The 12842-nt window shown below is 41.1% G+C and overlaps 1 protein-coding gene across 1 annotated transcript in view; it reads right to left on the bottom strand.

Moving 5' to 3' along the window:
* LOC137335309 (protein-glutamine gamma-glutamyltransferase 2-like) overlaps window positions 1-12842 on the bottom strand; it is a 40751-nt gene that overhangs the window by 11139 nt on the left and 16770 nt on the right. Inside the window, exons 4-10 of the mRNA XM_068000621.1 lie at window positions 11869-11987; window positions 9994-10122; window positions 8443-8620; window positions 4627-4762; window positions 2373-2476; window positions 892-1134; window positions 337-603 (exon numbers count right to left, since the gene is read on the bottom strand). Of these exons, the coding sequence (XP_067856722.1) occupies window positions 337-603; window positions 892-1134; window positions 2373-2476; window positions 4627-4762; window positions 8443-8620; window positions 9994-10122; window positions 11869-11987 (1176 nt within the window). The remainder of the gene's footprint in view (window positions 1-336; window positions 604-891; window positions 1135-2372; window positions 2477-4626; window positions 4763-8442; window positions 8621-9993; window positions 10123-11868; window positions 11988-12842) is intronic.

Genomic DNA, 12842 nt, shown 5'->3' with positions numbered 1-12842 from the left:
TACCTAGTACTTTTTCTCTAGTGATAGTGATTGTTTTTAATTCCTCCTTCCCCTTTGCCCCTTGATTTTCTACTATTATTGGTATATTATTAGTGTCTTCTACTGTGAAGACAGATACAAAATATCTGTTCAATTCCTCTGCCATTTCCTTGTTTTCCATTATTATTTCCCCAGTCTCATTCTCTAAGGGACCAATGTTTACTTTGGCTACCCTCTTCCTTTTTATATGTAGTATGTTTCTTGAATCATGGCAGATATGACCAAATCATAACAGATTATCTGTTACAAAAGCAAATGAAGACAAACTAGATGCAAGATCAGTAGCTGTTCCATTACCTTCATTGGCTTCAAGAGCAATTTCTTGCACATTCTTCGTTATAGCTTGGCTCAGTGGTATTCCATTATACTTCATTATCTGTGCATTAAAGTTAAGTTTGCAGACCATATTCACTGGACTGCAGTTGGAGATGGATATAAGAACTTTAATGTCAGATCCGTGGTTTACTGATTCGTCAGTCTTTACATGGATTTGGAGTTTCTTTTCTCGTTGAGGTCTATTTGTGAGGTCAGCTTTAGTAAATATTGCTCTTTCTTGATTAGAGCCTAAATATATTGAAAAATAAGTTGGTTACATAAGAAAATAATGGTTTACTTATCTTTACTGCTAACTTTATTTGGATAACTTATGTGAATGGTTTCTTAATTCAAATGTGTTGCTATAAAAACACACTACAATGGCTTTCAGATTGCTGCGCAGTTCACCTTAATTATAAAATATCACCCGGTATTTGAATCCATAGCCATCAAACTGGATTGTTACCAGGCATCATCACCAAGAACAATAATAAAGTTTAAAAATCACATTTTATATTGTATGCTTCTTTTCCTTACCCTCAGGATATTTGTAATTGTGTGTGATGTCATCACGATCAGTGCTGCCACAACTCTTGGTGCTGATATTCCGGCCCACATGTCGAGTTTCAACAGATATCTTTTCTTTCCCGCCATCTCTACGGCAGATCCAACTTACTTGATCTGCATTGACCTCAGCAAACACAAAGGGAACGTCAAACTTCATATCCACGGCCCCTTCTTTGATTGCATTGACCGGTGCAGGTCCACAGCAGTAAGTTCCTAAAAAACCAAAGAAACGTTTGAGAACCAATCTCAATGAATTTAAATGAACCATACCAGGATTCAAATTTAACAGATCCCTTTAAGGAGCCCATACAGTCATCTAACATCAGCGTGCCCAAAAATCATACACGTTTGTTAAACTACAGCTCTTTGCTTTTATTTTAAAAGATTTGCTTTTTCTGACATGCAATTGTGTTGAAATTGTGCTATTGTAGATAGATAGCCTTAAGGTAGGAAGCACTGAAAGTGGTGTGAATAAATTGTGCTTAAGGATTTATTCCACTGTCTCTATTGAGCAGAGGACATTTTCCCCTGAGAAGCTAATGCTGTCTAACTGGCAGACCTGTGTTAGGCCAATAGAACATTAGTGCATAACACAAGCACCATTTACACTCAATGTGACAGTAAGTAAGTCAAGACTGTGAAAAAAGTTATGAACTGCTTGAGGTGCACTATTATAGTTTATGATATCAGAACCCCTCAATTAAACAACTTTTTGATATCTCACTTCTGGCCTACTACTGTCATATTTATAACCTATGCAATGAAACGATAATCTTATTTTAGTAAATGCTGGAAAAGATCAGCAAGTAAAGCAGCATCTGTGGAGAAAGAAACAGAGTTAACGTTTCAGGTCGAAGACCTTTCATCAGAACTGGAAGATATTAAAGAGTTAAAGTTTTTAAGCAAGTACAGAGCCAGTGAAAGGGGGGAGGGAGGGGAGGGGAGGAAAGAACAAAAGGGAAGGTCTCTGATAGGGTAGAGGGCAAGAGTGATTAAATGGAAAAAGGGATGATGGTGTAAGGCAAGGAGGGTGGTAATGGGACAAGTTAAGAAACAAAAGACCAGTCTAGAGAAGCTGTGAATGGCAACAGCAGAACCATAACCAGCAGCTGCAGTCCAATAAATCAAAAAAAAATGGCAGCAGTGATTATGATCTGAAGTTATTGAAATCAATGTTGAGTGCAGAAGGTTGTAAAGTGCCTAAACGAAAGATGAGGTGCTGTTCCTCAAGCTTATGTTAAGCTTCATTGGAACAGTGTAAGAGGCCGAGGTCAGAGTGGGAGTGGGACAGGGAATTAAAATGGCAAGTGACCTGAAACTTTGACCTGAAAGACCTGGTTCTTTCTCCACAGATGCTGCCTCACTTACTGAGCTTTTCCAGCATTTTCTGTTTATATTTCAGATTTCCAGCATCTGCAGTATTTTGCTTTTGATCTTATTTCAGTCTTTACCTTCACTTTTCTCCTGTGGTGTTGGGTCCAGTACCTGCCATCCATCATGGCCTGACTTCAGATCATTTCGCGCCATCCAACTCTCCACCCAGACATGGAAGTTCCTAAAGTGCAGCAACAGCGAAAAATCTCCAGATTATTAAAATTCTCACAGAAATAATTGTGTTATGTTTGTATACTTAATTAAGGCATTAAAAAACAGATCAACACTTGGTTGATCTATTAGTGACCATCAGTCACAACTTCAGTTTTAATGATTATTTGAACTTTCAATTCTATAAGAATTGTAGCATTTTCCTGCTACAATTTGAACTTCAATTAAATGATTCAGTATATATTCCAACCAATCATTCCCCATTTACAACAACTTCTTTGAGGCAGGTTTTAGACCACTCTAAATCTTTATGTCTTTGCTGTGAATATATTCGGCATGACAGAGAAGTATTAAATGAAATGATGTGGGGTAACTAAAGTATTGGGGAACATCTAGAAAAGAGTGTCCATAACACAATTAGGTTTGATCTAAAAATTGAAAAGGAGAGGAGCAATCAAAGACAGTTTTAAAACTCTCTCCTCCTTTAAATCGCTCCTTGAAATCTACCTCTTTGACCAAGCTTTTAGTCACCTGTCCTAATATCTCTTTGTGGCTCGGCGTCAAATTTTGTGTGATAACGCTCCTGTGAAGCTCTTGGGATGTTTTAGTATGTTAAAGATGCTATATAAATTCAAGTTGTTGTTGTAAACTACTTGACTGGCAAAAAAAAGGACATTAAACAAGATAAAAGGAGAACGATCCCAAATCTGGCTCAACCACATCAAGTTCTCCTCTGCAAAAACTGCCCACAACTCATATTGGAGGGAAAAGATAACCACAGGCTCTTTTCTCTACTGCCAATTGCCACCTTAAACTCCTCTCTCCTGCTTCCTCCATGCTCACCTCTAAGAATTGCAAGAAGCTCGTGGATTTCTTCTTCACCAAGGTGGAGACCATCCATTCAGCTGCCTCTGCTGCTTCTCCCTTGCCTTTTCCAACTAAGCTAAACCTCCTCCCGTCTCCTTCCTACCCATCTTCCAAATGCCCTCCCCAAGCTCAACTCTTTCATGAGATCTACTTGCTGCTCGCTTGACTCCATTGTCACTAAACTCCTGACCACCTAACTTCCCTTCCTAGCTTCCATGTTAGCGAACATTCTAAATGGTTCCCTCTCATTCGACACTATCCTCTTCCCTATCAAAACCGTCCTAAACTCCCCACAAATCGACATCCTCAACCCCTATGACCTCGCTAACTACCAATCCATCTTCATCCTCTCTTTCCTCTCCCAAGGTTCTTGAAGGAGTTTCCACTTCCCAATCCATGCTCATCTCTCTCAGAACTCCTTGATTGAATCTCTCCAATCAGGATCCTGCCCCTCCCACAGCACCAAAACAGCCATAACCAAAGTTGCAAATGACATTCTTTATAACTGTGATCATGCTGTATTACCCCTCCTTGTCTTCCAGCCTTTGACACAGCTGAACACACCATCCTCCTCCAATGTCCCTCCTCCATTGTCCTGCTCAGTGGTCCTGTTCTTACTTGATTCTCTTACCTCTCCAATCATAGCCAGAGCATCATTAGAAATGACTTCTCTTTCCAGTCCTGCAAGGATTCATCCTTGGCATCATCCTCTTCCTCATGCTGCCTCTCAGTGACATCAGCTACAGACCCAGTAGGCAGTCTTATGATCTAACTTCAGTAAATGTCTTATTTTGCACAGGTCTATAGGCAAAACCAGAAGAGCAACTACAAGGATCCCCTCCCCCTCAAAAGGTGGGTCTCACTAAGAGACAATTGGCAACCTTTCCAAACATCTAGCAACACGGATTGACTTTCCTTTTGCCCCTCCTTCACTTGGGTGGTATTTGGGTAGAGCACGCTTAACATGAACTTATCTCTATTTCCAGGTTCAGATCAATTACGTAGGCCAATTGCTGCCGGCCCCTGGCAGGGCCTAGCACCTGAATGCGAGGTGGAAAAAAGTCAGCCACTGCCTGAAAGATCTGCAGCAGCAGTGATGGTCACTGGTTGTACAGCCTTTTGGCTGCTGCCCCAAAACAGGGTCTTCATTCGTTAACCTGTCTTTTTTCTTTAATGGTGCTGACTGACCTGCTGTCTATTTCCAGCATTTTCTGTTTTTATTTCAGATTTGTAGCATTTGCATTTTTTCCTTGTTTATTATTTTATTAGTATATTTATACTAATTTGACTTACCATATACTATCATTTTGCCCTCCACATTCTCTCCCACGTTCATCATATACTTTATCAATTGTTAAGTTCCCATTGGTGTCATGAGCAGAATTAAAGTTTGTGACAACACGAGTAGGAATTCCTAAGCACCTCAAAACTGAAGGAATCAAAAAAAAGAAAATGGTTACTTCATAATTAACTTAATTGCATATCTTTGTAACTGGCAGAATCAGAGATCTGAGAAAACTGACAGCATTTTAATTCAGTCTGCAATAGTATTTGGTAATTTAGGATTTTACTTTCAGAGAAAGCTTACACAGCTGTGTTGAATATTAGAATTTAAAGTATTTTTTAACCTATCAATCGCCAATCAATATAACAAAAACTTGCATTTATATAGCGCCTTTTACAATCTCAGCATGTCCCACAGCCAATTAAGTACTTTTGAATTGTAGTCACTGTTGTAATGTAGGAAAATAAGGCAGCCAATCTGCACACAGCAAAGTCCTACAAATAGCAATGAGATAGATGACCAGATAATCTGTTTTAGTGATGTTGGTTGAGAAATAAATGTTAGTCAAGACATCAGGAGAACTCCCTGCTCTTCTTCAAAAAGTACCAAGGAATCTTTTACACCAGCCTTGAGCAGGCAGACGGGTCTTCAAATTAACATCTTCACCTGAACGACAGCATCTCCGGCAGTGCAGCATTCCCTCAGTATTGCACTGAAGTGTCAGTCTAAATTATATGCTCAATTCTCTGGAATGGGGCTTGAACCCATGGCCTTGTGACTTAGAGGAGTGCTACCACTGAGCCAAGGCTGACACCTAATGAGCCGCCATTTTTCTCACCCGTACCTGGTGTGATGATCGTTAGAGTCTTATAGAATGATCAAGTGGGTAATGAAAGGGTAAATTTTGTTTGGCTCTCCTCTTGGTGTGGATTGTAACTAAACAGCAGTGTGGGACAGACATAGCACTGTAACATTATAAGGCCAATTCTAAGACTCAACACTCCCATCTAGCAAGCCTCTGTGCCAAGAGTGGAGCCTTGTAAAATTTACTCTATCAAACCTAATGCATTTAAAATGTACTTTCATATTCTTCCTATTCCTGAGCAGAATTAAAATTTGTGAAAACATGGGTGGAAATTGGGAAGCACAGAGCAGATAAACTGCGTAGAACGGTCTAGGAGTTTGTATAGAATGGCCTAGGGAGGCAATAGCTTTGTTTCAAAGGATTAGAGATACATTTTGGTGTTTTGATAATTCTGAGAAGTTTGGGTTGGTTTGAATAATATGAAGCTGAACAGAACTAAGTAAGACATAGATATGCTTCCATGGATATCCTTCAGTGTGAAAACTATGGGGGTGTGAGCCATAATGCTCAATCCTACACTGTATATTTTATCATATCACCTGTCACAAAACTAAAAATTAGTCTTGTTAGGTTTATAGTTTTAAAAGGCAATCATAACTCATTTTTAAAAAAGGAACAAGTGCTGGTTTGTTTAAAATTAACATGAACCATCTCTGGAAGTCCATTGAGAAATTCCATTTTATGTTTAAGTTAGTTTGTATAATGTAGTCAATGTTGCTGGTTACAATGTAAATAGCTTTAGTTACTACTGGAATTATTAAGTACTGTGTGAGTAATTTGTCAATTGAACCTTTTAATATTTATCATCTTATTCATTGTGGATGTCTGACATAAATCGGTTTTCAGTCTTGCTGCCCACAACATAGCCCATTGTTTGGTTTCCTACGATCATCATGGCAACTTCTCAGCCAACTACCTTGCCAATTATGTATGACGCTGTAAGCTCATCAAAGTTGCTGCTAAGTAAAATCTTTGAAGATATTCCTTGTACATGAAAGGAATTGATGTATAAACCTTTCAGTGTTCTGCAGTTCTGTCACACTGCCAATATACAGTCGGCTGCACCCAACGCTGTATGTAGGTGATTCATTACGTATTATGGCAAGAGATTGAAGTATTTCAAAAGTTTGCTTGGAAGGGCTGGGAGAACAATGAGTTCTTTGAAAGAAAGTCATTCTAAATTATTATTTGTACGTTACTGTACCTGTCTATTTGTATGCTTCTTTAAGTCATCTAACTGTGCAAAAAATTATCTGTGGTTTTCGTCTATATGAAGTCGGCCTATAGTTTGATATTTTTTGGCTTCCAAATTAGAGAAGGCACAGGAGAAATGCTACTTAACTTCCAGTTTAAATACTGTTAAATAGGGCATTTTGGTTGATAAAACTGTAAAAAAAAAAGCATTTGAGATCGTAACGCTTATAAGTAGGGACAGAGAGTAGAAGTGCAGAGGTAATGCGAAACTATACAAATCATTGGTAAGGCTGCAGTTAGAATATGGGGGGGGGATTTTTCTGTTGTAGCACTTGGTCATATTGGGTCACTTGGGTGCAGTATATAGAGGAACATAGGATGGTTTGGAATGCATGCCATTTAGGGAGCCCACCCAATTTTCCACCCATTTAAATGAACGGGTGGAAGATTGGGTGAGCTCCGTTACCAGTTTGCAATCCTCCCCGCCCAATTTTCTCTAGGTCCTGCACCCAAGAGATCCAATACGCCCAAATGCATTCAGAGAAAACTTGCCGCTTTATGTCCAGTTTTGGGAATCTTACTCTAGGGAGGATGTCAAGGCCACAGAAAGAGTGCAGAAGAGATTTACCAAGATGATCCCAGGAATGAGAGGCTTTAGTTATGAGGTAAGACTAGAGAAACTGGGATTCTTATCACTGGAAAGATATCTGATAGAGTTCTTTAATGTTTTGAAGGGTTTTGATAAGGTAAAGAGGGATTAAACCATTGCCACTGGTCAGTGAGTCAGTGAACAGAAGGCATAACTTTAAAAAAGAACAAAGGGAGTGGTCAGAAGATTTTTTTTATGCAGAGCTTTGGTGACACACGGAATGCCTTACCAGAAACAATGACGGAAGCAGAATCCACAACAGCTTTTAAAAGGAAAATAGATTAATATTTGAAAAAGAAAAAATTAAAAGGGTATGAGGGAAGGCAGGGAAATGGCATTAAGTGTCTAGCTTTTTCAGAGATCTGGCACAGGCAGGATGAGTTGAGTGAACCCCCCTTCTGTGCTGTAAAATTCTATGGGGTTGAATTTCCATGGGGTTCTCCCGATCGTCCCCGTAACTTCAGCAGAAGATCCACAGAAACCCCAGAGAAACGGTGTTTATGAGGTTTCCGCAGATCTTCTGCCTAAGTTAAGGCAGAGGATCGGCAGAACGCCCGCGGAATAATTCTACTTGTTAGCTACTCAGAACACCAGAAAGTGATAGGCATGGGTTTCAGATTGTGTGTGTCCATTTACTGTAACTATTGTCAGGTCATTGGCATGAAAAATGAATGTTGATAAAAGCCCAAACCATAACAGAAGTGAAATGGTTGGATATGAGTTTCTGAATAAGAAGCTCCACAATATATCTAATAAATCATAAAAGCTTCTCTTTGTTAGTATTTCCACAAAGATGCATAGATTCGTTTAACAGTAATTTTTATATGTGTTTCCAGAACCAGTTCATGACATTAATTACAAGTTAGGTATCTAACCTGACACTCAACAGAATTACCACTATTGACTAACTTCTTAACCAAAGAATTTCAAAATAATCTTTAGTTTAAACATATATTCCAAAACATATAAATGTGTCTAAACATCTGAATGTATCTTTATCAGTCATACAAATATATTTCAAATACTTTAGGATATGTTTCAATGCATCAGCATTTAGAGGTTTAGAAATAGATTCCCTTTCTGAATGAGCTCCCTTTCTCCTTCTCCGCACTGTACCTGTGCAGGCCACCGCTGCATACACCCAGCACTGCCCATAGCGAACTGGCCGACAGCCATATCTATTCCACTGATGAAGGATGGCAACACTTCCATTCCAACTCCAAGGGTACGCTCCACCAGAATATGGTTCATTCCATTTACCCTGAAGTATCCCTCTGTCATCATTACAATTCACCTAGAAAGGGTAGAGCAGTGAATCTGTATTAACACTATTGTGTAGATTTTATTCCTGAGACTAGCAATGAAGATCATTTCATGGATATGATCATACAGTCATTACAATAGAAAATTTACAGCCTTTTATCAAAATGACTTATTAGTCGTTCCCTCGTCCCTCCCTGGTACGAAGGGAACACCATACACTTCAACACTTGCTAGGTTCTTGGCCTTTTGCAGCAATGTGCAAGGCCATTAACTACTCCACCATATCTCAAACTGAGGATCAAGGCCTCTGTTTGCAGCAAACATAGCTATAAGACACAATCAAGTTGAATTAAATTATGAATGAATGAATCTCTTGCTCTTTTTATGAAAACCAGATTATGCATAGTCACAATAAATTAGGTTACTGTTGCCTTCCAGACCTGCAGTAAAGAAGAAGTGAGCTTGATGGGCTGAGTGGCCATTTCTCATGGCAGTCTTTCATATGTTCTTAAATATGTGGTTATTGGAAGTGTTAAGCAAGCACAACAGAAATAAAATCATAAAATTATGAATAGGAAGAAAGAAATAAGAAAGGATGCATGAATGAGAGAGAGATTGATTGATGGCCAGAAAGAGTAGCGATGCTTTTGATCAACAAGTAACTAGAATAGAGCCTTTGGATAATTCAATCAGAACCAAAGGCGAGTACTACTGAATATCTCCTAGATTTTCTTGCCATTATCCTGTGGGGTGAACTACAATGAAATCACTGTTATAATATAGGAAATGCGGCAGCCAGTTTGTGAACAGCGAGGTCCTACGAACAGCAACGAGATAATGACCAGATAATACTTTTTAATGATGGCGGTTGAGGGATAAATATCGACCAGGACACTGGGGAGAACTCCCCTGCTCTTCTTCGAAATAGTGCTATGGGATCTTTTATATCCACTGAGAGGGCAGACGGGGCCTCGGTTTAACGTCTCATCTGAAAGACAGCACCTCCAACAGTGCAACGCTCCCTCAGTGCTGCACTGAAGTGTCAGCCTAGATTATGTTCAAGTCTCTGGAGTGAGACTTCAACCCTCAACCTCCTGACTCAGAGGCGAGAGTGCTACTGACTGAGCCAAGGCTGGAGACTTCAGTGCAGTGCTGAGGGAGGGCTGCAAAAAGAGGATGGAAGACGTTCAGCAACGTATCAAAGCTTCATTGTGTGGTGTAGTGTTTTAAAGGACAACCAGACTACAACTAACATCACAATCTCAAAGTGTTGGCTGTGATCTGGAAGTGGAGGTTGGGGAGACAGAAATATGTTGAGACAAATAAACCCTAAATGAAAGCCATCATATTATTAGCTACTACTTCTACTCTCACCACTATCAGCTGTAATGATTCAGTGCTTACCATAGCTGTCACTACCCTACTGATGTAAACAGGGTCATTTCTGCGCATATAGTCCTTCTCTGGGGTGTTCAGGCATTTGCGATTGTTGTCCAATAACTTCAGACAGATATCTACGATATTCTCTTCAAACTGAAAAAGGAAGAATATTTCCATTATTCTGTAAAAGCTGTTCGATAATTGTTGAGCGATATTATTGTCTTTTATATCAACTTCTGTTATGTTCAATTACCACAATAGCAGCAAAGTGAATATATGGTTAGCTTATATGTTGTATTGATATTCAGTTGATGCAACACTGAGTGACATTGTTTTGAGTTCTCTTTCCAGTGCTGGGGCAGCATAGCTGGGTTGCTCCTCTGAGGTGCCTATGCTGTTGAAAGTGTGGTGCAGCAGGCTTTGCACCCTCTGTTTGGCCATGAGCCGACCCCAGCAGGTTTTAAACAGTCAGCTCATTTAAATAAATTTTGGCAGGCTTCTTTCAGGAATCCTGCATGCCCAGGGAGCCCACTTCGCTGGAGGCCTTGGGTGTCTATAGCGTAGCGTAGCGTAGCAAAGCCGCGCCCTCCACAGCATGTCATGGCCAGCACCTGCCACAGCGCAGCACGACCAACGCCCAATAAAGTACAGCACAGCCAGCTCCCGATACAGTACAGCACGGCCAGCACCTGATACAGTGCAGCGTGACCAGCACCCGATACTGTGCAGCACAATCAGCGCCCCACACAGCGCAGTGTGACCAGCGCCCAATGCAGCACAGCATGGCCAGCGCCTGATATAGTGCAGCATGGCCAGCGCCTGATATAGCACAGCATGACCAGCGCCTCACACAGTGCAGCATGACCGGCACCCTATACAATGCAGCACGGCCAGCGCCAAATATAGCACAGTATGACCAATGCCCCACACAGTGCAGCATGGCCAGCGCACAATACAATGCAGCACAACCAGCGCACGATACAGCGCCTCTCAGACAGCAACTTCCGGATATTTGCATTTAACTGTGCATCTGCTCTTACCAGAAGTTGCTGCACAATTTTCTCGTAAATAACAGTGCGCGCCGTTAGTCTCACTGCTATTTTGACAGCAAATTCTGGGCCAATACATTTGTTCTTGAAGGAATATAATGAATGCATCATTTTAGCACAGGCAGTCATGCTGACATCCACCTCAATGAACACTTCTGGATTGGAGGCCATCGTTTTCAAGTCAGATAACTTTAATCCAAAACAGGCAAGGGAAGCCTGGACCTCTCACTTGGAAAGCTTTCACTTCAGCTAGAAATATTTGTGATATCGCCGTATGCAATTGGAAGACCACTGACTGATGTTGTCACCAGGGGTTTGAAAGGGTGAGGTCAGGGATGGCAACAGTGGTAGCTAAATTGTCAATAGTTGTGATAATTTGTGTGCAGAAGGGCCACAAAGCACAGAAATTTCATTCAGACTGTCCAATGTTTCATGCAATGCCTAGAATTAGATATATTCTAGCTATTGGAAGTACAAGAGACATTACAGTCAAAATGACCACTGTTTTAAGGGCAAAAATAGGATGACAGGATTTCTGACACTATGACATTGAAATTCCTGGAGTCTGGTGGTGGCGGGGGAAGGGGGGGGGATCTGGGGCAAAGCTGAACTTTCATCATGCCTGTGACCCTGACCCCATTAAAATCCCAGGGTTAGGGTCATTTAAATGTTTTGGGCAGGAACAAAATTAAAATCGAGACGTTGGTGGACCAGGAGCCAATGTAGGTCAGCAACCACAGGGGTGATAGGTGAATGAGACTTGGTGCGAGTTCGGATACGGGGAGCAGATGCATTGTAACTCACTTGGTAAACAGAGCTCAATAGTAAATTGTTCAAGGATTTCAAATACCTGGCCAAAGTACCATGGGCGTTTATTAATAAAACTACAATGACCAACGTAGACGATTCCATCTTCATTCATCACATATTCTTCTCTTTGTTCAGCACTGTCCAGAAAGACTTCATCATCTGACAGGGTAAAGCACAGATTTAATAACACAGCAATCAGTTGTAATTTGTATATGTGCAATAAAAAGGCTTACACAAAAATCCCTTCAGGACTGGATTAGGAATCAAAGCTTTCAACATCAGGAAAATAATAGTAGTAACATTTATGATCAGCTAATTGACAGGGTATATGAAATCCTATAGTTCTGTGTTTATTCTGCAAAGTAAACACCTACGGCCTAGAAATTGGATCGCACTGCCCCCGTTTTACAGGCGTAAAACAGGTGCCTAAGAGTAAATATGGCGGGCACTGTGCACGCGCTCATTCTGCGCCGGCCTCGATATTGGTTAGGGCTCCTCTGTAGATGTTAAGGACATGTACCTGAAACTGTTGTTAGGTTATTTGCATATGCAAATCAGGGGCCTAACGCCCGTTACAGGCTCCTGTGCGAAATTAAAGGGACCATTGGAGACTGCCGCGTGAAAGGGAAGTTAGAAGTTTTTTTTACTCACCTTATCGCGGAGTCGGGAGGAGCAGGTATATTCCTCCCTGCTCCACATTAAAACTGCTGACAGCCACCACTCACCCACTTCCTGATTGCCTTCCTTTCCCTGGAACTCCCCTGGAGCCCTCAGCCAGCAACCGAGTCAGCTGATCTTGCTGCCCCCTCACACTCACAGCACGACATGCTATCCTAATAAGGGCGACAGACCAATTTGCCATGCTCCTGCTGCCTTGTTTGGCCGCGTGTGCCAGCAGCAGCTCCTGTGGTAGACATTCTTGAAAAGTGGCAGGAAAAGGTTCACTGGGCATGCAGTGCAGTTAGCGTAGAGTCGTGAGTGAGGCAACCATTGGTCCTCCCTTTCCCTCAGTAT

The sequence above is a fragment of the Heptranchias perlo genome, chromosome 19, assembly GCF_035084215.1.
Source record: "Heptranchias perlo isolate sHepPer1 chromosome 19, sHepPer1.hap1, whole genome shotgun sequence".
In the NCBI taxonomy this organism is placed as follows: Eukaryota; Metazoa; Chordata; class Chondrichthyes; order Hexanchiformes; family Hexanchidae; genus Heptranchias; species Heptranchias perlo.
The sequence above is the reverse complement of the archived record's forward strand: the minus strand, read 5'-3'. Positions and strand labels throughout refer to the sequence as shown.